General features: G+C 37.2%; 1 protein-coding gene across 1 annotated transcript; it reads left to right on the forward strand.

Annotated features, from left to right (window-relative positions):
* The first annotated feature begins 12,907 nt into the window (after positions 1–12,907).
* Positions 12,908–23,299, forward strand: LOC149196730 (uncharacterized). Its single transcript, XM_089408409.1, has 5 exons — positions 12,908–14,770; positions 15,133–15,584; positions 19,824–20,032; positions 22,578–22,635; positions 22,969–23,299. The coding sequence occupies exons 1-5, from the start codon at positions 12,908–12,910 to the stop codon at positions 23,297–23,299; spliced, it is 2,913 nt and encodes a 970-aa protein (XP_089264535.1).
* Positions 23,300–26,211: the final 2,912 nt, after the last annotated feature.

A 26,211-nucleotide genomic window follows, 5' to 3' on the forward strand; every position in this document is an offset into this window, starting at 1 on the left:
AATAAAGATTGTTTTCTCTAACCTGGCCGATCCTTCTTCTAACCGCTTGGTTAGCTTGCTGGTCTGCCTCCTTATTGAAATTCCTGAGGATATGCTTATAATTGACTTCTCCTAACACTCTGACGTTCTCCATGATTCGGCTCTTAATGTTGTTAAGGGCCAATTGCTTGAAGTCTCTACCAGAGTTCATGGCAGCTATAATAATGGCGGAATCTCCTAAGATGAGCAGGTTCTGGAGGCCTAGATTCTTTGCGATGAGAGAGCCCAGGAGGAGGCTATAAGCCTCGGCTTTGTTGTTAGACATTTGGCCTAAGCCCCATTCATAGGAGACCAGAATGGTCCCCTGATCATCCTTGATGATCCCACCAGCCCCAGCTTGGCCTGGGTTCTTTTTTGAGGCTCCATCAAAGTACAAGGAAGGCCTTTTTTGGTTCTTGATCCAGGTATTAATTTCTTCTTCGGTGCCACGGAGCTTCCAGTTTTGATTGCCCTTCCTCTCTCTATAACCTACAAAAGGTCTAGGAGTAAGGTTGAATTTTCCAAGCCATTCTTTGAGCCGTTCATCCTCGACCTCCAGGTCTTTCTCAGTCACCCCTGAAGCTTCAAAAGATTCAGCAATGAGGGCAATGGTTTTAGTCACAATACCTGTGATGGAGGGCTTTAGGTTGTTGAAGATGCATTTGTTACGAGCAATCCATATTTGCCAGCTCAGATTGGCTGGGATGCTGTTCCAGATCCTATGCGCTATGTTGTTACCTTTTTTGGGTTGGTAAAGCCTTTTGTCCCAATTTTTGTGGAGGGTCGAGATCTGGGGAGGGAGGGCTTCTGAAGAAATAGCGCCAGAGAGAAGATGCCAACAAGCTTGAGAAGTCGGACACTCGACAAAGAGGTGGTTTATGGATTCTTCTGCTGACCTGCATAGGCAACACCAGGATGGCCCTTGAATACCTCGCTTCCTGAGGTTCTCAGCAGTTAGGATTTTGCCGTGGAGAAGGGTCCAGTTGAATAATTTGACCTTTGGGGGGCATTCAGGGCGCCATGCTGCTTTAAACAGGGGCCAATTGTTAGCCATAGATATGTCTTGGAGAGCTTTATATCCGTCTTTAACTGAGTAATTACCCCCATTAGGGTCCCATACGAACTTGTCTTCCTCCCCTCTGCTGGTGGGAGCTGAACCACTGAGAGTATTCTTGAGTTCATCCCAGAGGTTGGCTAAATTCCAAGGGGGATTGGGGAGGATCCAGCCTACCCAGCTGTCTTGATCCCATAAAGAGATATCAAAGAGAGAGTTGAGATTCAAATCAGCCATCCATTTCTGAAGTGGGACCATGTGTTGGAGAGTTTCTCTGGCCTGAGACCCCATTATTCTATCTTTCCAGATGCTTATATCTTTGTCATTCCCCGGAGCTCTGGAGATGAACGGCTTGCAAAGGGGGATCGTTTTCTTGATAAGATTCCAAGTTGGAGTGCCTTGCCTTTCTACGATGGTTTCTGAGAGTATATTGCTGTTAGGGCCATTTAGATATTTTTTCTTCATAATGGAAGTCCACCAAGTGTCTTTTTCATTTAAAATCCTCCAAATCAACTTGAAGCCCAAGGCTAAATTTGCTAACCTAGGGACCCTTATTCCTAGCCCACCCTTTTCCACCGGAAGGATTACCTTGGCCCACTTAACCAAACTGAACTTCTTGGTGTTTTGCTTGCCACCTTGCCACAGAAAGCTCCGAATTATCAACTCCATATGATTGTGAATGCTAGCCGGGGCAAGAGCGATAGCGAACTGATAGATGGGGAGAGAGGCTAGGACTGACTTGATTAAAATCGATCTGCCTGCTAAATTCAACCAGTGCACTCCCCAACTTTGCAATTTGCCTCTGAGTTTTTCAATAATCCTGACCCAAATCCCTGAATTGATTTTCTCTTTAGCCAGAGGGAGCCCCAGATACATGAAATGGTTCCAATTCAGCTGCGCTGGGATTTCCATGATGAGTGATATGCGCTGTAGGATATGGTTTGGAATGTTCCAGGCATACAGCATACATTTGCTGTTGTTGAGTTTACCACCTGAGGCAAGAAGAAAGAGGTCCAAGACTTTTTTAAATCTCCTCGCCATTATACTAGATGCCCCCCCTATGAGAAGGGTGTCATCCGCAAACAGAGAGTGGTTAATACCTTTCGATCCTCTGACAATTTCAATCCCTGTTATTTCTCTTTTCTTCCTGAGATTTTCCAGCTTCGAACTTAGAGCTTCCGCCATCAGAATGTAGAGGAAAGGAGAGAGCGGGCACCCTTGCCTCAGGCCCCTAGAGCTTTTGAAGGCTTTGCTGGGCCTTCCATTAATGAGGGGAGCGGTCCAATTGCCCGTTATACACTCCCGGACTCTGCTTATAAAGAGCTCTGATATTCCCATCTTTTTAAGGACTGCCTGGAGGAAGGAGTGGTTTACACGGTCAAATGCGTTGGCCATATCCAACTTCATTATCATACCCTTTTCATTCCTCGTGATGCTACTTTGGATTGCCTCCTGAATGAGAATTACGTTATCAGCAATTTGTCTCTTCGGGACAAAGCCCCCTTGGTTCTCCGAGATAAGGGTGGGAAGGATGGATTTAAGCCTGTTAGCAAGGATCTTAGTTATGATTTTGTAGGATACATTGCAGAGGGAGATAGGACGAAAACGATTAAAGGAGAGGGGGTTGGGATCTTTAGGGATTAAAGCTAGGAAGGAGGATTTTATTCCACTGCCCATCTTGCCTCTTTGGAAGAAATTTTTAACAACTCTGATGTAATCCTTTTTGATGATGTCCCAATGTGTTTTGTAGAAATTCACCGTGAAACCATCGGGTCCCGGAGCCTTGTCTGAGGCCATATTGCGCATTGTTTGCTTGATCTCCTCTTCAGTGATTTCTTTGTTCAGCTCAGAATTTTGGTCTTCGGAGATTTTGCATTCCATCGTATCCAGAATTTCCATTCCATCCCTGCTTTGCTGGCCCGCGGTGAGGAGATCTTGAAAATGAGCAGACGCTGCCTCCATGATTTCCTTTTGCTCTTTTATTTCGACTCCATCAACTGAAATTTTGTCTATATTATTACCTGCTCTTCTGATTTTCAAGTTGTTGTGGAAGAAGGAGGTGTTTCTATCTCCCGACTTGAGCCATAGACATCTTGACTTTTGTCTTTGTTCCTCTTCCTCTTTTCTATTCAGCTTGTACAGTTCCTTTTGGAGTTCCATCTCTTGGATCTGCTCCTCTTCCGTATCTTGCCTGCTGTCTTTCCCTTGATCCCACTGCGTGAGTTTGGCTTGGAGGGCAAGTTTGTTTCGAGTTTCTTCTATTGCTTTGAGTTTGGCCCATTGCTTGATGGCCCAGCGCAGAATCTTTATTTTGGATTCCCAAACATAATGCGGGGACCCTCTGATCTCTGTTGACCAATGAATTTTAATCAGAGTTCGGAAATCTTCCTGTTCCTCCCATGCTTTGTCATATCTGAATGGTAGCGGACCCAGATTTTCTCCTTTGTCCAGCTTAAGAGCGACGGGCTTATGGTCTGAGAAGCTCCCTTGAACAATGAGGCTTTTGATGCATGCAAATTTAGCCACTATTCTGTCTTGAACGAGAATTCGATCCAGTCTTTCCTTAATATTGTTTCTACCTGCTCTCTTGTTGGACCAGGTGAATCTCCCATTCTGAGGAGGGAAATCCACTAACTTATGATTTAGGATAATTTCCTCAATGGCATCCCTGGAGGGATCAGCCAGGAAGTTTCCCCCCATCTTTTCCTCTGCGTTCCTTATTAAATTTAGATCTCCCCCTAGAAAAAGGTTCCGTCCTTGGGTTTCTTGGAGGTCTGTTGCAATTGATTTCCAACAAGCTTCTTTATCCCGGTAGTGTGGGGGGGCGTAGACATTATAGATAGTGTAATCTTCTGTCTCTATTATGTTTTGGATGTCTGTGCGGATCCACCAGCTGCTTTGTTTTTGGTTTAACAATTTCCATTTTTGTTTGTTCCAAATGGTCCCTATGCCCCCTGAGGCACCCGCTGCGCTAACTGCTATTCCTTCATAAATTCTGTTATTCTTTAGGTAGTTTTTGAATTCCTGATCATTGATTTTGGTCTCCTGGAGGAGGAGGATATCTGGATGTTCAGATTTGAGGAGGTCACGGACTGCGTTGACTTTGAGGGAGGAGCCCATCCCCCTACAATTCCAAGAGACCAGATTCATTACTTAAATAATTTATTGTGAGACCCTCCTTTCTCTTTCCCTTTCTCGCCATTTCCTTTCATCTTGTCCAGATAAGTATCCATTGGCTGTTGAATCCCTGTTGTCATTTCTTTTGCTGCCGCCTCATCCCTGACTTCCTTATTTGTTTTCCTTCCTACTTTCCTTGGAGGTTCTACAGCGGTGTTGCTTTCCTTAGACTTGTTCCGGGTTAGAATTCTTTCTATAGTGTGGGGGGGGGAGGAAGGAGGAGGGGAGGAGGGCGGGGGGGAGGCGGGGGTGACAGGGGGAACTCTCGGGGAGGGGGGAGGGGAAGGCGGGTCAGCTTCAGATAAGGATTCAAATGGGTTGGAGGATGCAGGAACGGACGGCATAGGAGGAGAAGGGGGGGGAGGGGGTGCTGAGGGGTTGAGGGGTTTTCCTTTAAGGGGGATGGGCCTCTTCTTTTTGACGGTTTCCCAGGCTTCCTCTGATGTTTCAGGGTTAGAATCGGAAACATTTGCATTTACTTTACTACATCTATTGGCAAAATGCCCATACTCATGACATACCTTGCACTTGAAGGGGAGCTGCTCGTAATCCACTTGCTGGAGGTGCGTCCATTGGTCAACTCTGAGCTTGATGGCTTCTGGTAGTCCTTTCCCGAGGTCCACTTCTACACAGATTCTTGCACATGCGTGCATGTTCTCCTTTGGTTCCGATCTGTCAATATACTTCCCTATTCCATTTCCAATAGCCTTCACTGATTCATCTCCCCAGCAGTGTAGAGGGAGATGCGGGAGCCGGACCCAGACGGGAACGGCATTGGGGACATCCATCTCCGGATCAAAATCCGGTGTCCATCTGTTCAGGTAAAGGCCTCTAGTATCCATGAAATATGGGCCGTTTCGGAAGATTAGGTTCCTGTCTTCCACTGTTTCGAATAGGAACGTAAAAAACCCTCTTCCACAGAAGCGAATCGCTATCTTGCCTTGCACGATTGAGTTCCAGTTTCTTTCCACCCATCTCTGAACGGTGCGTGGGGAGGGCCATAGACCTGTGAACTGGCCAACTAAACCTCTTTCAGCTAGAACAACTGCCGTTCTCCGGGGAAGGGCAGGGGGGAGCGGGATTTCAGGGATCTCATCCATTTTTTTAACAAAGCGAGAAGTGACCGGTCTGATCCTCTCCGAGGAGATCTCCTGCGTGAGGGAGGCAAAAGAATTCATAAGGTCGACCTGATCCGGTCCAGAAGGACCCGAGGCCGCCATGGCCGGGGAGCAGACAGAGGCAGGCGACCTAGCAGCAAGAGCTGCTAGGCGCAGGAGCAAGGAGATTCAGGGTCGGGTTCTGGAAAGGCGGGGGGAGAGAGGAAACTCGGGGGAAGGAAAGGGAGGGTGGAGGCAGGCTCGAGGGCGGGGTGTCGAAAGCAGGAGCAGACCTCGCAGCCAGGCTGCAAGGCACGAGGACGCAGGAGGGCTCAAGGCGCGGCCATGGCGAGGGGCGCGCGGGCAGCGAGCTCGATCCAACACCACTTAAGGAAAACTTCTAGTTCGATGAGACTTCATTTCGTGAGGAATATTTTGTTAATAAGTGTATTTTAGGTAATTGAGAGGATTTAATAATAACCTCTTCGCCCATATTCAAGTTTCATTGATATAATTTTGTATATATAGTTATTTAGATATGTATATTATCCTAAAATATGTTGCACTATATACCTTTTCCTTGAAAAAAAAAAATTACCCCAAAAAAAGGCCTATTTATTTTTAAGTAATTTATGTAATTGATGAGTGTGTGGTCACTTGTATTGATATTGTTGATCATGGAGAAAGTTCAAATCAATCACAAAATTTGTCTGAGAATTTTGTATTTTTCGAATCTTTGAGAATTTTCTAATTTTCGAAGTGGTACGCTTCAAAGTGGTGATGTTGGTCCATTCATTTTAATAGTTTAATGAACAAAATGAAAAATTCACTAAGTTGAAAGCATGGTATTTAATATTTTCTAATGACTTAATGTTCAATTTGAATACACTACCAAACACAAACTACAAGTTTTGTTAAACATATTTTGATGTACTATGAAATATTCTAATTCGATGTTGGCATTTAATATTGTCATGTGTTGAGCTGTATTACAATTGCAGTCTCTAGCCTCCTTTGATTCATAAGGTTAGGAGAGTTTCTGAAACCTAACATCTTGACCAGGTGAAGAAAAACCATTTATTTATATATGTCATTTAAAAAATATATAGAATTATAATTATAATTAAGATTTTTTAATTCTAAATATTAAAAAATATTATGATTATAAATTTTTATTTTACATATTTATATAACATTTAAGAAATATAATTTCCATTTTTTATTTTGAATATAAATTATGGTCTTTTTCTTTTATTTAAAAAAAAAGAATAGAAGAGTGAATGTGATCTAAAATGATCATAAACTAAAACTGATGTAGAAGTGATTAACCATTTATGATTTGAATGTTAACCAAAAAGTGCGGAAATCGAGGAAAATGCTTGAGAAGATGACTTTACACCAGTGGATTAAACACAATTACGATGCATAACAGAAGTGAAAACAGTAAAAACACATCGATACCAGACAACAAAGTTGATTACGGAGTTCGTCCCTAATGGACTATGTCTCCAGGTCCGCTTTCAAGATGGACGACCACTTTTATTAGGAATGAAAGGAATGAGTTGATTACATAGAGATTTGATCAGTCTAAATATGCATGCAAGCACTTCTGATCACTGTCATCAGATAGCCCTTTGAACCAGCTTTCCAACACCTATCACGGTTCCCAATTCCGACTAGGATGCTCCCGCAACACTGAAAACAAAATTGCGTATGACCTCCAGAATCTACAAGCAAAAGTCAAAAACCACCCTCCTCTTATCAATGAAGGAAAACCGCCTCTTATAGGTCTGTAAATGCATCAAAACCACCTTGGGCTAGGTTTTAGGTGAATTTGTTGCTTCAGGATGTGTTTTAGAGCTCGGTCCAATGGCAAGGAGACACCTAGGTAGGTTGGCATGGTCATCGAATAAGTTTGTTGACAAACTGTTTAAAAAAACCCAAACATACCATATTATAACCTCGAAACCGCAAACAATTTCGCTGACTGGGCAGAGGGGAGACAACCCATGTAACTGTCATTAACTGCTCGCGGTTATCCCCTAGAGGTTCCGCTGACCATTCATCGTGACGATTGGTAGTTATCTCGGCGCTCACATAGCGTTGCCACGCCTAATCGTAATTGCCCACCTAACCCGCAGAGTGTTAGCCCTGATGGCTTATCAACATAGGTGATCACATGTTACAGTTCCAACGACGGTTCTCGCTACGGCTAAACTCCCGACTGCGCGGTGAAATTACGAACCCGTTCACATGATGATGGTTGGCAGTGGCTGTTCCCGCTGCAGTCAGACTGCCTGCGTGGTTAGTTAGTGGTTATGCGTGTGTATTTGATTTTTACAATGTATTTAACATAGGCAGAGACTTAGGTTAGGCTTTAATACATAGTTTAAATGCATGTCATGTATAGATTTAGGATATAGCATGATTGATAAGTTTTAGGACTAATGTTTAAGTATTAGGTTAGATACATGGATTTAGTATAGGTTTAGACTTTGGTTAGGTGTTTAGATGTAGATTAGGGTTTGATACTTAGATTTCATCAAAACCCATTTCCAATCAATCGTCACTAAGTGACATTAGCGACATTTGTCGCATGATGATGAACTTGTCGACATCAACACCTATGAGTGGATGACAAAACCCATGTCGACACCAAATCCTGCAAGGTGAACGACAAGACACATGTCGTCTTTTTGGGCTTTTTATTCTAGAAATGCATTCATAAGGAATTGACTAACTATTGTACTTTTTGGATTTTTTGGGCATTTTATTTCTATAATTCAACGAGCTATTTTCTTTCAAGATCGCAATTATGTGTTATTTGAAATGAATTTTTCAATACATTTATTTGAAACACATTTTTCAATACGTAAATGGATTCAACAACATCAAGAAATTCCAAGGGAAAAAAGTGAAGAGTGTCAATGCCAAAGTTGTGTGAAGAGTTCCAAATCTATCCATGAGTAAATTCATCCTTGTCAATTCCATGGGGGCTTCACTCAATGAATCTATGACATAGCACATGTGTTCGTGACATACTAAATACTACCCTTAATTTGACAACATATTGGAAAATACCCCTAAAATTAACATTATCTAACCCCCTACCAATATGTACCCAATACATCTTCCCAATTTAAAAAACCCCTAGTTTCACTAGATATTATAGGTACCCATTTTTTCATTAACATTTTTTATCCCCCTTTATCTTTTTTCATTAACTTTGAGCTCCATTTTTTATACTTGCTAATATAAAAACCCTTTACCCCCTATTATATGCTTAATATATTATGTCATTATTTACTAATAATATATCCCCCCATATGAACCCACGTAGTATGATATTGCTTTGCCAACGAATCCCCTGTGGTCAATTCATAGCCTTAGCTCAGGGATAGCCTTTGTTGCAAAAATATGAAGTGCAACAAGAAGCTTATGGTTAAGTGTAGCATCCTTCTACAATGAGCTAGTGGTTATCACATGTACAAGGAATTGTTCCTTGCAAAAGTTTAAGAGTACAAGAACAAAGTGTGTACTCCCAATGTACTAATCTCAATGCTTACATAAAACAACATCAAGAAAGAGTGCAAGAACAAAGACAAATAAAAAAACCTAACAAAGACGAATGATATTTTTGTACTAGATTATTCAAAATATCGATCACCACACCCCTTTTGTTCCTATGCAAAAGCATAAAGGTCAATGGAGAAATTCAACACTAGCCTAAAAGACAAATGTATTTCAATAAGAATGGTCAATTCTACATATGATTGCAATTCCAATTAGCCAAATAGAAGTAACACAATTTTCAACAATAGAACAATTCCAATTAGCCAAATAGAAGTAACACAATCGTCAACAATAGAAAGGAACCTTGTAAGGTTGCTTCTAGCACAGGCAAAGACAAGGGAAGCTGGTAGTAGGAACCAGCAATAACCATTAAAGCATATGACAAGGGCAATCAAAATAAAGGATAACCAAAGTAGTTGAACAACATGAAGCGAACATGCACCAAATTCATAAAAGCAAGACAGCAGAAGCAAATGGGTCCACTACCATCATAATTTCACAATAAGTAACAATTAATAGAAGTTGTTTAGATTGGTATGGATGAAGAATTTGCCAACCAAGGATATCATTGGAAGAAAGCCAAAAAGCAATTTAAGATTACAGTGGAAGTTAAAGAAAGAGATGACAAGAAAAATAACACTACTAAGATAGTAAGGCAAAATAGTGATACTAAGAATAGAAGAGAAAGTAGGTAAAAATGACACTTTCCCAACAAAAGGCACCATAGAATAAGAAACCAAAGGCATTTCCAAGGAAAGCACAAGAAGGTACCAAAGAAAGTAGAGTCTGATAAAGAACCATGAAAGTAACAACAGATACCTTGGAAAGGTAAGGGTAGAAAACCAAGGTCTGAGGAATGAACTATATAAGACTTAGTAAGTAAAGCCTAATAAAGAAGCAACAATAGAACTAAACTAAAAGAGAATAAAGAGAAGATAAAGACATAAGATGAAGCAAATATGGCAAGAGGAGTTCCCACATAACAAGTTCCAACAAAACAAGACCCAGAAACCAACATAGCGCTAATAGTAGAACCTAAGAAGGTAGCAACAAAGTTAGTAGTCACCTTAAAGTAAGAAAAGTCCAAGGTAGAGGACTTCAATCTTGCAACAAAAAATTTTCAACTAGCAAGGTCTAAGCATAAACCCTCCACCAAGGTTCCATTGCCATTGTGATCCACCCTAGCAGAATGACACAAGTTTTAAAGGGATAAGGTTAGGTGAAGTCTGCAACAATTTTGCCAGATTCATTACCCCTATACTAGCACTTAAGCCAAAGAAACTCAAACCTATGTGGTACATTCCCTTAGTGGATATTATATATACTAGCTGGATTATTTCTGGCTCAAGGAATTCGTTGGTGGAGGAGATTGACAAGAAATTGATTATAATGTTAAGTTATTAACTTACACAACATGCACCCTCGGGCCTCAATAAACGAGCCATGGAAGTTTCATGTATCTTTACCTCTTTCCAACATAGAAACAACTGAATGACAACCTAGAGCAATATACCACTAATCCCAATGGACAAAATGTGAGAACGTTGCATTTACCATTTTGAACAAAGAAAAAGGCATAATTAATTCTATTTCTAATTCTAATTGATCTTATCTTACATGCTTACAATTAAATTAAATTAAAATTAATTCTAACTAATCCTAAAAGTCTAACCCTTAATTTTAGTTATAATTAATTTATATAATTTTATTTTAATGTTTTTTTTTTAGAATTTTAAATGTCATTTAAGTTTTGAAATCAATATAATCTACTTTTTAAAATGTGGCTTAATAAATGGATAAATTTAATTTGTTTGATTTTCTTTTAGTTAATATATAAGATATTTTCGTTTAAATAACAGATAAGATATACTTCTTTCAAATTCTAGAATGAAGTAAAAAATTAAAATAATGTAATTTTATAAATATAATATTTTATAGTTAACAATTTTGTTAATTAAGTGAAATAATATTTTTTAATAAAATTGCAGTTTAATTTAGAAAAAAATCATTTTAATAGAAGTAGATTTATATTATTATTATTTAAATTGTACATATTAATTGTAACCATCATAGAACTATAAAATGCATGAATTGATGCAAAGAAAGATGATGAATAAGCATTTTGTACAACTTATTTGGATTTATATGAAATAGGCACAAGATGACAAGAGAACCTATACAGGAAAGAGATGGGGGTAGTCTAATTGTATAATATATATATATATATATATATATATATTTTTTAAATTGTCAAATTTTAACGGAAAAAATTAAGTTTCCATTAATTTTAATAATGATTGATTCTTTTAGAAGCTCCTAAAACATCATTCCATAATTTAAAAAATATCATTTCATGATAAACATTATATATGCCTTAAAAATATCATAATGATGTTGTACAAATTATTCATAATCACAATGAACAAGGATCACATTATAAAATATTTTGTATAAAATACTTACCCATAAAAATCTATGCATATTTATTCATTCTTAAAACCATAATGAGTAAGTACAAATATTATAAATATATCTACAACTATGATGAAAACCATGTATAATTTTTTCAATAAATAGCTTATTGAATACATAGATCTTTATTCATGCTTGAAACCATAATGAGTAAGTACAAATATTACAAGTATATCTACAACCATGACGAAAACCATATATAGTTTTTTCAATGAATAGCTTATTAAATAATGTTTAGAATAGGCCCATAATAGTTTAAGAAATTTAGATTTTTTTTTTTTCCTTTCCCATGTATTTTAATTTTTTTTCAAATATAAAAATAAATTTTATTTATAATTAAAATTAAAATTATTACAATAATATATTTAAATATATATAGATTTTTTTTCAAATATATACATATATATTCACAATCCCATCTCATTTATTTTTTAGATGGTATGAATCTGTGGAGGCTCTTTGTGTTGAAAAAATCCTTTAATTTTTATACACGTCTGCACTTTAGGGTTAATATATAATAATATATTAAAATTATTATATTTATTGGAACTAAATATTTCAGATTTTAAGTTAATATATACATTAAAACATATATTTTAAATAAAAAAAATAAAATATTATAACTAATTATAATTAAATCAAAATATTTAAAATAATTTTCATCAATATAAAAATATAAAATTAAACAAAGCTCTAAATTATTATATCACTAACCCTTCCTATCATTCAATTCATTAAACTCCAAAACTCTAAATTATTATTACCACTAACCTTTTCTATCATTAAACTCCAATTAAAGTAAAAAAATATATACACGCTGAAACACCCCGCCACCACTTTCTCTGCTTCTGGTCTCTATTTCATAAGTGTCGCGTTCACGTGGAGGGCAAAGAGAGAGCGCTCCAAGCCGCCCGTCCTCTTCTACCTGTCGGGAGCAGCAGCTGCACGGAAGCGCCACAGCGCCACAGAGAGGTGACACGTATCGTCTGGTCCACTCGAGAGATCTCCTGAGCCCTTCCGATCAAGCGACATTTCAACGAAGTTGTGGTGGGCCGGGCCCACAGATAAAAGGAATGGGTAGGAAATTTTTGCAATAACTTTGTTGAAATTTTTCCATTGGGAGCTCAACCATGGAAGCACGCTACTCCGAAAGTGAACTTTCCCCTCATTTTCTTGGAGAAGCCAATACACACATTTCTTTGCCATTGCCTTGCAATTTCCTTCCCTCAACTCTGTAATTGCCGTGCTTCTCCCCGGGCCTTACATAACAATAGTTCTCACTTTACAACTCAGCAGCAAGACATTGAGGTGATTTTTCTTTGTTCTTTCCAGGCATCCATAAATCTTGGAATATTGACTTAAAATTTCTGGATATCCAAATTTTTTAAATTTGACGGTTGTTACCTGAATTTATACGGCCGAAGTTTCCATAAGAGTGAAAAAACAGTCGGGTTAGGCTACGGCGCAGTCGAGTCCCCTGGTCCGACAATATTCCTGCCCTGTGTTTCGCGATATTATGGAGAATCCCACAGCCGGTCATAGGATTGTACCTGTTACAGAAACACAGGTACTGCCCAGAGACACCGTGGCATTCCCAGAGAATAAAATAACTTGGTTTGCGTTTAAGCTTGCCTTTCTGGAGAAGGTAGCCAGTGGGCTCGGAAAGTTGGCATTCCTCTGGGCAACCGCCGTCGTGCTCGGAGGATTTGCAGGAAAATTAAAAACGGCTGACTTCTGGTGCGTCACTATAATATTGTTTACCGAAGGTGTTCGGATCTTCAGCCGAAGCCAAGAGGTGGTGTGGCACCATGAGAACACGCTAAAATCCATGGAAACTCTCAGCGAGGAAGCTAGACGGGTAGGTAGCGGCTTCTATAATACCTGCTACTCCATCTCAAGTAAGATCTTCGGATGCTGGAGCTCAGAAAACAGTGAAGAAGAAGATTCTGATCATCATGATTCTCAGAAGAGAAGTTGGTCAATGTCAATGGTCCGTTTTCTCTACTGCCTGCAATTGTTATCCGCTACGACAATCGTCGGTTTGTCGCTTTATCGGTTACTAAGGCATAACTACATCGTAAATTCAGGTAATGATACCATGAATGTGAAATCGGCTCTCATAATTTTGTACGCCATGTCTCTGGCCGAAGCGTTTCTGTTTCTGATGGAGAAGAGCTACTGGAAGATCAGTGCGAAGAAATTGCTGGAGGAGGTGAACTATGCTTATGGCTTCAACTTCGACAAGCCTGAGCTCCACACTGTCCGACGTTTCCTGTATGATACATATTCTCGGTGCGTCAAAGGTAACATTTTCGACGCTTCGAAGATGGAATTTGTGTCATACAGCGTAGAGTTGCTTCAGTCCAGAAGCGCGGACGGGCAGCTGACAGGTGCTCGAGTATTGTCCGCGCTTGCGAGAAACGAGCAATTTGCAGAAAGAACTTTGAGGGCAATCGGAACAATGAAAGATGTGGTGGAGAGGCTAATCGACATGCTGAATTTCAAGAACGTGGACGAGAAGGAGATTAGAAAAGCGGCTGCAGAGATCATCTCCAAATTGGTGGAGAACAAGCGGCATTGCGTTCGGGTGACGGCCATTACTGGATTGATGGAATCCGTAGCCACTCTGCTGTACTCAAACGACTCAAATGAAGGAGGCTTTGTTTCGCTGGGGCTGACCATAGTGAAAAAGCTGGCAGAAGAGCGCTCCAACCGCCATAAAATCAACATCAGCAGAGGGCTAATTCCTAAAATTATCTCACTCACAGACTTAGAACCCAGCGACCTCCAATTCGAACCCAACGCCTTCCAACTGGAAATCGAGAGGGATAAGAAGATCCCCTTCGCAACCGAGGTGGAAGAGCTCGCTCTGCAGATCGTGAAAACTCTGGCCAGCACTACAGGGTCGACCGGGAAGGACCTGAGGAAAAGGATGTTGAGGATTGTCTTCGCCATAAGCAATCTCAGAAACGTTCTTCAGTGCACAGAAAGAGATGATCTGCGAATCCTGGCGATCGAGACGTTAACAAATCTTGCTCACGAACAAAAGGGCCGTGAAAGCATTGGCCGTACCGGCGGAATTCTGGGTAAGCTCTTCTCTTTGTTTTTCATGGAGAGAATTAATAATAATGATGAAAAGGAGAAACTTGTGAAGACGGCAGGAGAAGCCCTGGGTCTTCTTTCGCTGGAGTCGGAGCCTAACTGTAAAAAAATGATGAGCATTAAGGTGGACCGTCACCCGGATTTAATGGCAAGCCTCATTTCCATGCTGAGCGACGCCGTTAAGGGTATTCATGTAGCAAGAATTCTTCGAAATCTGCTTGAATACGCAGATGCAAATTACGTTAAACCGACTGAAATCACTGCACTGGCAGAGCAGGTAGAAGATTGTATTCAAATCTAAGCCTTTCTTTTGAAAATTAAAGTCTTGCTTTGCAGTCTGATCTGAAAATAATTTCATTTAATCATTGAGTACACTGGCTTATTCTACAGCCTAGCTTAGATACTGATGTGATCTGATGAATAAGGTTATTTATCTTTCAGCTTAGATGTTGAGATGTGATGAATAAAGGTATCTATTTTTTATCATAAGTTAAAATTTTGTTTATGTAGATTAAAATACAAATTTTAAAATATCAAAATATCAAAATAAAATTCATATTAGAGATTGAATTTCTCTACATTTATATTAAATCCGTATTTAAATAAATCTAAGCTTACTTTGTGATGTGTTGTGATCAGATTCTGAAGTTTGTGAGGAAAGAACATTCATGCAACCATAAGCATAAGCGGGTGGCCATAGGATTGAGGGAGAAACATTCATGCGAGTACCAGGAAGCAGCCATAGGATTGGCTGCACAGTTTATAACCAAATGGGATTTCACTCATGAGTTCCGAGAATTGATGTTGTTGAAACTGGTGAAGGTTTTTGAGAGTCACCCATATCCATCCAAGATGGTTCCCAATGTGAGGAGGTACAGCATCGAGCTCCTGATAGGTGTTTTGAAGAGGGACAAAGGTGCATTAAAGCAGAAACCAGAATTGGTGAGTGATTTACAGAGGACCTTGGAAGGAGTGATGGAGACGACGTCGGACTGGGAATACTACAGCGCCTTCTCGGGCAGTAAGGGGTTGAGCAGGCACACCATCCCCATTCTATCCCTCGCACACCATGCCATGGAATTGCTTCCTAAGTAAATACATGGTATCCTAAATCGTAAATAAAATACAGATATGTCCAACTCTGTCTTGCACATGTCTGTGTTTTCTATGGTTTAAGATTATAAATATTGTGTGACTTGTTCAACTCTCTGTTGCCAGGCTTTGTTTTCCCGTGTTTAATATTATAAATATTGTGTGAATTATTGGGTTATTTGTGGGTGGGATGTTGTCAGTTGTAATTTAATGTTTATTTGAAAATGGATTACAAAAGTCTAAATTTATTTAATATTTTTTAAATTTATATTAAAAGTGGTAACTTTGTAATGTCAAGTAAAGAATATCACAAAAGTCTAAAATCTAGCATTTAATATTTTTTTTAAATTTATATTAGAAATAGCAGTAGCTCTGTAATGTAAAGTGAGGAATATCACAAAATCTAAGATTTAGCATTTAATATTTTTTTTTCAATTCGTATTGAAAGTGGTAGCTCTATAATGTGAAGTGAGGAATATTTTGTTAAAAATTGCATTTTAGGTAATTGAGAGGATTTAATGATAACCTCTTCACTCATATTTAAGTTTCTCATATATATATATATGAAACTTATCCTGAAATATATTGTACCATATACATTTTCCTTAAATTAAATAATAATAATAAAAAGAAATTTAAGTTTTATACTTTTCATTGATATGATTATATTTTTAAGTAATTTCTGTGTGTGTGGCCACTTCTATTGATATTGTATATATCATTCACAAAATTTCTTGAATATTAGGACTTAATGTTCAATTTCAATGAATTACCATGAACGGCAAGTTTTGTTAAACAGATTTTGATTTACTGCGAAATATTCTAATTCGATGCTGCCATTTAATATTGTCATGTGTTGAGTTATATTATCAGTGTTGTTTGTTGCCTCCTTTGAGGTTAGGAGAGTGATTGAAATGACATCTCTGGCCGCTGAAGCCAGATTTTATATATATATGAAAGAAACAATTTTTGTTTTATATTTTGAACATAAATTATGGTTTTGGTTTTTAGAAGAGAAAATGTTTTCTTTTTTTAAAATATTTTTTTTTAAATAAAATAATATAAATGAATTTTATTAATCTCTCATGAATAATTATAAGATAAAATAACAAGTATTTTTTAAATTACATAAAATTATTTAAAATAATATTTTAGAATTTTTTAAAAGAAATAATAAAAAAGTAATATAATTTTTTTTAAGATATTTTTGGAATAAACTAATATAAATTAATATTATTATTGTTTAATGCATAATTATTGTAAAATATATATGAGGTAACTTTGTCTTGAGGTGGATTGGGGGAGGGATTGTTCTTAGGAAAATCACTCTTTCAACATTGTGAGTGATTTGGGCAAGGGTTCAAACAACTATGCATAAATCTAAGCCTTGAGCTTCTTTTCTTATATGCCATTGAAGAAGAATGTAGCCAATTACAATTTTTTTGTTGATTCCATGATCCTCTTCAGAGATGTCACATACATACACTAATTCCTATTTTTAGAAAATATTACACATTTGAAGCAAGCTTTTGACAACATTACTTCTCCTCACATCTACAAATAAACAGATTCATCCGGAATGGATGTGGCATTGGACACTTGGCAAGTTACTAAGAAGATAGGTGACACTGTTATAAATATTTCTAGAAACCTTTCATAGAGGGTTGGCAATAGTAAGGATAAATCTTCCATGATGAATGTCTCCTTTTTGTTTTCTTTAGACCCTTTATATGAGATAGTTTTCTTAAAAAGCAAAAAAAAAAAAAATCTGGTCATCATTTAGTTTCCTTACATTTGTCAATAATATGGACATGTAAAAGGTCTATATAAATCAACTAAATAGACTTTACTTAAATGGTAAAATTTATGATAAGTAAAGTTGATCATCATCACTTAATATGAGTTGACTCACCACTCTTATTTAAATAAAATCACACTAGAAATTATCTCAATTTTTTTATTTATGACTAGTAAAGTTGATCATCATCACTTAATAAGAGTTGACTCAACACCCTTATTTAAATAAAATCACACTAGAAATTATCTCATTTTTTGTATGTGAAGAAAAGATTATCAGCCAAAACATTTTTAGATATTGCAAAGGGACCAAAAAAAACTTTGAATATTTATTTACAAAAAAATTAATTTTGAGAATTAAATATTATTTGCAAGAAATCCAATATTTATTAATATGATTGTCAAGGCTATAGTACTAGATGATATTTTTTCAAATGCGTATAATTTTAATCTCATATCTTTTACTTTTCTTTTTTCTTTTTCTTTTTCTATGTGATTCATAGTGCATGCCCCTAAAGTGTCTAGAGAATTGAACTCTTAACTTCTCAATAACAATAACAAAGGTACTACTGAATCAAAAAATTAAACTCTTGACTTCTCAATCGCAAAAATGCTACCAGATAAAATCAATTAAACTAAATTATACATTTTACTTATCGAGAAATATTATTTTTAATTTTTACAATTAATAGATAAAATCAATTAAACTAAATTATACATTTTACTTATCAAAAAATATCATTTTTAATTTTTACAATTAATATATAAATCGTAATAAAATATATTTAAATTTTACACTATTTATAAACCACTTTTATTTTTTATTTTTTAATTCAAAATATTATTTAATTACTTTGGACAAAAAAAAATACAATATTATTCCTAATATTATTAAAAAAATAATGTTAAATGACATAATTTACTTTTCATTTCCGAACTCCTCAAAACCTTAATTTTTCCTATAAAACCGTAACGTGCGGTTGTCATTCAAAGAAATGTATATTAACGCAATACATTTTTCCCTATATTTAAATTTGACAATGGGTAAGGAGCACATATAATGCGATTTGATTTGTAAAACATTCTAATAGAACATTAATTTTATTATTAAATTAATATTGTATGATTTAGGATTGTTGTTTTTATCAATGTATAAAATTATTGATAAGTTTATTTGTTTTTAAATAATTGTATAAGTGTTTAGCTACTTGTATTGATATCGTTGGTTGGGAAGAAAAGCCAAATCGTTTCCAGGATTTCTCTAAGATTTTTGTTTTTTTAGGTGGTAGGCTTCATAGTCTTATACTCGTCTATTCATTTTGATGTGTTATTCGATGCTCATCTTTAATATTGTCTTTGTGTTGCGCTGTATTATAAATGTGGTTTATGGCCTCATTTTATTCATGAGATCAGGAGAGTTTTTGAATCCTAACATCTCGGCAGGTGAAGCCAAACCATCCATTTATATATGCGATTTAAAAATATATATAAAATTTTAAAATATGATTAAGATTTTTAATTTTACAATATTTTTATTGTGTTTATAAATTTTTATTTTTTATATTTTTATGTAATATTTAAATAATATTTAAGAATATAATTTTTGTTTTTTTATTTTGAATAGAAATTAAGATTTTTTCTTATGCAGATAAGATTTTTTAATTAAATAATACAAATAGATATTATTAATTTTCAATGAATAATTATAGGGCAAAATAGAAAGTAACTTTCTTCAAAATACATACGATTGTTTAAAATATTATTTCAGAAGTTTTTTTAGAAAAGATTTTTAAAGTAATATAAAGATATTTTATAAAAAGATTTTTGGAATAAAGTAATATAAACTATTATTATTAATGTTATGTGTGTGTGTGAATGATGGGGTATCTTTACTTGGAGGTTAGGTAGGGTTTAAACATTTATGTAGAGATTTTAAGATTTAAGCTAAGTTTTCTTTTATTTCATATTGAAAAAGAATGTCATCACTCACATATTATCGGTGATTTCATGATCGTTACTAATTGGTTTAATAATATTCAAAGATGTCACATGTACACACTGGTTTCTATTTTAGAACATATTATGTTGGAATGACAATTGGAAAAATGGATTCAATTTTTATTAAGAATATTGTGCATATAAATACAATTTTGAAAAGGTTGGACTCTGTAACATCCCTAAATAACTCAGCGTAAATTAATAGTTATGAATTAGTTATTAACCGATTCTTGATATGCAGGAAACTGATTGAGGGGAAATCAAGAAAGGAGATCTTAGAAAAAGGAAACGCTTCTTTCATTGTAGTTTCATTAAATTTTGGGCGAGCATTGTTAGTGAGGCACGTGATGATGATGGGAAGGGGACCAACTATTCATGGGAAGGTGGACACAAGAATATGGTTTCTTTTTACTCGCTTTATTCATCTGTTAATATTCTTCCAGTCAAGATGGGCACAAACTTTTCACTTGCTCTGGTTATACTCACTTGCTCTGGTTATACTTATATCCCTCGGCATGGGAGAAATTGAAGAGTATTCTTTCAATGGAGACCAGTGAAGTGGAGGAGAATCTCCTTATTGCTGGCAGTAGCTGCCATGTGGATGAGCATCTCCTTGTTGCTGGCAGTAGCGGCCATGTGGATGATATAAACTGTCTGAAACTGATTCTATTGAATGCACATAACCAACCATGGGCGAAAATGATGAGAGATGCTCTGTTCTTGGAATCCAAACTGCTATGGGTACTTGCTTTACCAACAGTGGTGGTGTAGGTGGTGAACTATATAATGAGCATGGCTACTCAGATCTTTTCTGGCCATCTTGGAAACCTGGAGCTCACTGTTAGCGTCTCTCGCAAACAATAAGATAAGTAACTTGCCACTTTCTTGAAGGAAAATAATGTGAAAAATGAGTGGAATTAAAAGCTAAAAAGATATGTTAGTGCATGCAGTAAAAGACTGAATATTTTATATGCTTTTTTGGTAGAGAAAGTATTTGTATGCATGCAGTAAAAGATTGAATATTTTATATGTTTTCTTGGTAAAAAAAGAATTTTAATGCATGCAGTAAAAGAATGATTATTTTATATGTTTTCTTGGTAAAGAAAATATGTTAATGCATGTAGTTAAAGATTGAATATTTTATAGGTTTTCTTGGTAACGAAAATATGTTAATGCATGCAGTTAAAGATTGATTATTTTATATGTTTTCTTGGTAAAGAAAATAGGTAGTTCCACTTACAAAGACTACATGTGAGTCTTGTGTGTGAAATGCTTGTCTCTTGTCATTTTCTTGGAATAAAATCCTTGCTAAATATAGCCAAAATATCTTCTTGTGGAAAGATGGTGAGGCATATAAACTTCTTGAGGACATAGTGTGAAAAGTGGCCAAGTTTTCTTTGAAATAAAATATGTATTTTTATTTAATAAAAGTTTCTTGAAAATGGATATATGCTAATTGCATTGTGATTCTAGCTAGTTTCTAAGTTTCTAGTGAAATAATTATGCATTACATGCATGATAGAAATAGCTAATGGTGTGCTTCTAGGCACATAGATATTCATTTCTAACTTTCTTGAAGAAAGAGTATGTTTTATATACACATAAATATAGTTTCATTTTAGAAAAGTGTGCATACTTCATGTATGAAAATGATGGCTTTTATGAGAGATCTCTTGAAACGAAAATAGAGTTTCCTATTCTTAAAAGACATATGAATAGTATTCATATCATATCATGAATCCATACTTGTTTCATGAAAAGATTATGTGCATTGAAGTAAAAGTAATTGTGTTAAGAAAAACACATGTTGCATGCACATAAGGGTAGCTATTGTGATTTTGGAAATATGATTTTGTGTGTACATAGAGAAAGTGATTATGTTAACTTTCTTGAAAATAATAATCTCTTGAAAAGATTGTCTTGTTAGATGAGTTGTGTTGATTTCTTGGTTTTGATGCATAAAAAGGTAAGTTAACCTTGTTAATGTATCTTGATTTTTATGCATAAAGATGGATATCTATAATAGTTTCTTGAAAGGGAAGCATGAGAAACCTTCATATAGGAAGATAGAGAAATGAGGTTATAATGACTTCCTTTAAGAAATAATTATGTAATTGTTTACATGAAATGTTGATAGAATTCTAGAAAAGGGAATATGTGTATGCACACGAGATTTGTGTTAGCTTGCATTAGAAAGGATATATATTCGCATGCGGGAAAAGACTACAGGTTGTGTGAGAATGCTTTATATATTTGCATGCATCAAAAGTAATAGCTAAAGGACTAGATCTTTTGATAAAGTTTATGTAAATTTTCATGTAAGAAGGTTATAACTGATGTTTTAGTTAGTCCCTTCAAAGGAATGCCTTAGTGTTTGTCCTCTAAGAATATGTGCTTATGCGAAGGGAAATGCTAGTTAATAAGATTATTTATAAATGTAATCATGATGTCAATGTTGATAATGATAACATGGCAGGTAAAGTTGGATTACTTGCGCAAGGCATAGATTATATTTAACGTTGTGGCAGGAAAAGGATTAATGGTCCATGCAGATGAGTACGAGTTGCAGGATCGTACATTGCTAGAACAATCATGTCACAAGGAATGTTGCATGTGGCGGTATGTAAGTAAAGGGTTTCATGGAAATTGTATTAGCTTTTAGCTAGTTATGTGACAACTTAATGGTAATTCATTGTAATAATTTTATAACAATGGTTAAGGGATGGAATCCCTTATAAGCCATTGAGTGAGGGGTGAAAACCCTCACGAGCATTTAATAATAAGATTAAACGTTTGTTGGTTTTCACCCTACGGGGTTTCCAAGGTATATCGGTGTTCAATGGTGTGATTGCCTTTTGTGTCAGTTTGATGATGTTGAATCCTTGATGATGATGATTCTTTATTTGATGTGATAATCATAATGTCCAAAGTATGTGATTAATTATTATGGTTAAGGAAAATCATGAAATGGACGCAAAGTTCATGAGACAGTTTATATTATTACACTACCACAGTGGTGGTTAATGGTTATGCAAATGGTTATGCAACTCATTATCTTCTATTGCAATTTACTTCATGTACTAATGAACATTATATCTAATGGTTAATGAGGAATGTGGAGTTGTTAATTGGATAATTACTTGTGGGTAATTTGTATAAAAAATTTAACTCCCTGCTTTTACATGTGAGGTTACCAGGGTACGTTACAAGTGGTGTCAGAGCTAAAGGTTGCAGCACTGGCGCCTTTGGGAATTGGTAAGTGGAAAAGAAATTAAGGTACGCCACCAGTGGACATTAACTAAGGTATGAGTTTAACCATTCACATATTGATTTACATAGTACACTACTTTCGACATGATAAGTGTGATTCGTGTTTAAACTGCTTTGAGTAGTAAGTAATAAAGTTGCTGTATAACTATGTTCATGACATTGGATTCCTGATGAGGATAAAAGACAATAAAACTTTTGTCGCACTTAAGAACAATATTGAACGCTCATTCTAGCAGGAGTTGATTTTTTTGGCTACAAGGAAAATGAGCTATGCAACAAAAAACCTAATGCGGCAAGGCGGTGAAACCCTTGGGGCAGCGTGAAGGAAGGGCCAGAAGGCCGTCAGCAGCCCGGACCAACAGAAATTGGCAGAGAACCAAGTAACAATGGTATGACAGAAGATGTCATGAGGGGAGAGATCCCCTCCTATCGGGATACGGTGGCAGGAGAGGGACAGAGTAACCAGGAGACAGAGGAACGGAAGAGCGCAAGACCAATGCTAGGAACTTCCTGGCAAACAGGCCGCAGAGGAAAGTGCCCACCATGTGCAGCGGAGAGACCCAGATTTGTGATTCCAGTGAATAAACTGGAAAAGTACAGAAGCTATATGAGGGATCATGCCCTTATTTGCAAGTTCGTAGGAGTCTGACCATTGAAAAGAGATCTTACCAAGTGGATTTAGCAAAAATGGCAGCCCCAAGGCCACATCGAGCTCAAGCTGGGAGCGAAAGGCTTCTTCACGGTAATCTTCTTTAACCTGCAAGATAAGGAAAAGGTATTTGAAAATGGCTCGTATTTCTATTACAATGCCAGTTTGTTCATGCGTTTCTGGGAAGAATGCTACAACCCTGATAAAGAAACCTTTCTAGCTGCGCCTGTCTGGGTTCGCTTATTCGGGCTCCCCATAGACTTCTGGGACCTGGAAATCTTGGAGGGGATAGGAAACTCAATAAGCAGTTTTGTGAAAATAGCAGAAACCACGAAGAAAGGAAGATACACCTCGTACGCTAGGATCTGTGTTTATATGAACCTAGCAAACCCCATCCCAGACACAATAGAACTTGAATATCATGAAGATGTTTGGCAGCAGAACATAGACTACGAACACATCCCATTTAGGTGCCATGTCCATTGACATCTGGCAAAGGAATGCCCGATAACACGAGAGGAAGAAGAAAGTAGAAGCCCCCTGCAAAAAAAGAGAGAGCCAACAGATCAGGAGGAATACCAAGAGGTGAAAAACAAAAGGAAAGTAAACAAGGAAACCCCCCAGAAAGGAAGGAAGGAAAAACAATCAACCCCAGAGAAACCAAACAGCTTTGCAGTTCTGCAGGTAGAGGGTGAAGAGGAAGACCAACCCATGGAAAATCAAGAGGATAAGGGGTCGGACAACAGTGAGAGCAACGAAAGAAACCACTGAAAAAGGAAATCCCTGAGCGAGCCAACAAAGAAAGGTAAGGAACAAGACGAACAAGCCGAACAGATGGAGACAGACCAAGAGACCAGCGGGGAAGATTTAAGTCAAGAGGAAGAAGTCTTAAGAAAAATTTTGAACGGATGGAAGAACCTAGATGAGAGGTTTATTCCGGAAGAACAAAAGAGGTTGTATGCGGAAACCTTCCAGCAATATAAAGCAAAACTTGGAAAAGGAAAAGCCTCACCAGAAGAATTCCAAGAGACCCAACAGGAAAGCAGACCTGATCAGCAAGGACAAGGTAAAGGGGGGAAAAAGGAGGAAGAAAAAAACCTTAAGGACTCTATCCAACTCATAGGCGAAATGTTAGTCAATACAGGGAGAGTGGTCCCGCTATCAGCGGTATTCCAAAACCTATCCCAAGTTAACCAATGATTTTGACATCTTGGAATATTAGAGGCTTAAACAGCAAAGGAAAACAGAGACATCTGGCGGCAAGACTGAAGAAGGACAAACCCCAAATTATGCTTATCCAAGAAACTAAAATCTCAGGCCAGAAGATGGAGGAAATTCTCAATAAAATAAAACCGAGATATGAACATGTAACTATAGATGCCAAAGGGAGTGCAGGAGGGATAACAATTATTTGGAATCCAGCAGAAGTCCTAACCGACTGGTGGATAGGAATGCCAAGAATCCTGACAGGGAGATTCAGGCTCATAGGGCAAAGTGAATGGGTGGCGATCTTGGCTGTCTACGGGCCCCATACCCGTGCTGATAGAGGCCTGTTTCTCAATCAGTTGGCAAAGCTCAGAAATATGCACCAGGAGCAGAGATGGATCCTGGCAGGCGACTTTAACTTAATCACTTCTAGAGAAGAGAAAAAAGGTGGAATAAGTAGAGAAGACCTAGAGATGGAAAGATTCAGAGACGTTCAAGCAGAATTAAGGGTGGTTGATATCCCAACTATAAACGGGAAATTCACCTAGAATAACAGAAGAGGCAGGACCAAACAAATTGCATCAAGATTGGACAGATTTTTAATATCAGAGCACATAATTGGGCTGGAAATCTTCTACGAAGCCTCTATCCTACCCTCAATAGGGTTCGACCATTGGCCAATAAAGCTCGAAATAGCCTTGAAAAATTCAAATAAAAGAGGCCCTTCCAGTTCGAGTCCTTCTGGCTTAGAGCTCCTGATTTCCTAGACAAAGTAAGGAGCTGGTGGTAGGATAGCAAGAGTGGAAAGGAAGGCCGCAGCAAAATGCACTCTTTTCAGCTCAGACTCAAAGAAATCAAGAGCAAAATCAAGAAGTGGAACAGGGAAGAATTCGACAATATTCAGCAGGAGCAAGGCAAACTCCAATCCAGATTGGAAAGAATATAGCAGCAAATCATCTCGGAAGGTCGAAATGAAGAGCTGGCTGAGGAGGAAGGCAGGGTAATCACTCAAATGGAAGAAAGGCGAAAGCAGGAGGAAATTCTGTGGAAGCAGAAATCTCGGGTCCAATGGTTAAAAGAGGGGGAAAAACTCCAAATTCTTCCATAAAGCAATGCTGAGTCATCGCCAACACAACAGAATCTTCTCCTTGAAAGACAGTCAGGGAAACAGAGTGACGCAGCAGACAGAAATAGAACAACTCTTGGTGGAACACTTCAAAGGCATTCTCACTGAACCAAATGCCAACAGATCTGAGGACATAGACAAGGTTTGCCATCATATCCCTAAGAAAGTTTCCAGAGATCAAAATCTGGCTCTGCTCAGGGTAATCACCAAGGAAGAACTTGAAGAGGTAGTTAACAAAATGCTAAAAAATAAGGCCCTGGGTCCTGATGGCTTCACCATTGAGTTTTACCAGGCGGCCTGGAGTTTTATGGGGAATGACCTGCTAGACATAGTGGAGGAATCCAGGTGTTCAAAGTGCATGCAACAGGGCCTGAATGCCACTTTCCTGGCTCTAATCCCGAAGAATGGCTGCTCGGAGGAACCGCAGGGTTTCAGGCCCATCTCCCTATGTAATGTTGTTTACAAAATTCTAGCAACAATCATGGTAAACAGGCTAAAGCCGATCCTGTCGGATCTCATTGCCTTAAAGCAAACAGGCTTTGTCAAAGGGCGGCAGATCACAGACAGCATCATAGAGGTC

The sequence above is a fragment of the Pinus tabuliformis genome, chromosome 2_2, assembly GCF_031772625.1.
Source record: "Pinus tabuliformis cultivar Carrire ecotype Pingquan chromosome 2_2, CPIR1, whole genome shotgun sequence".
NCBI lineage: Eukaryota > Viridiplantae > Streptophyta > Pinopsida > Pinales > Pinaceae > Pinus > Pinus tabuliformis.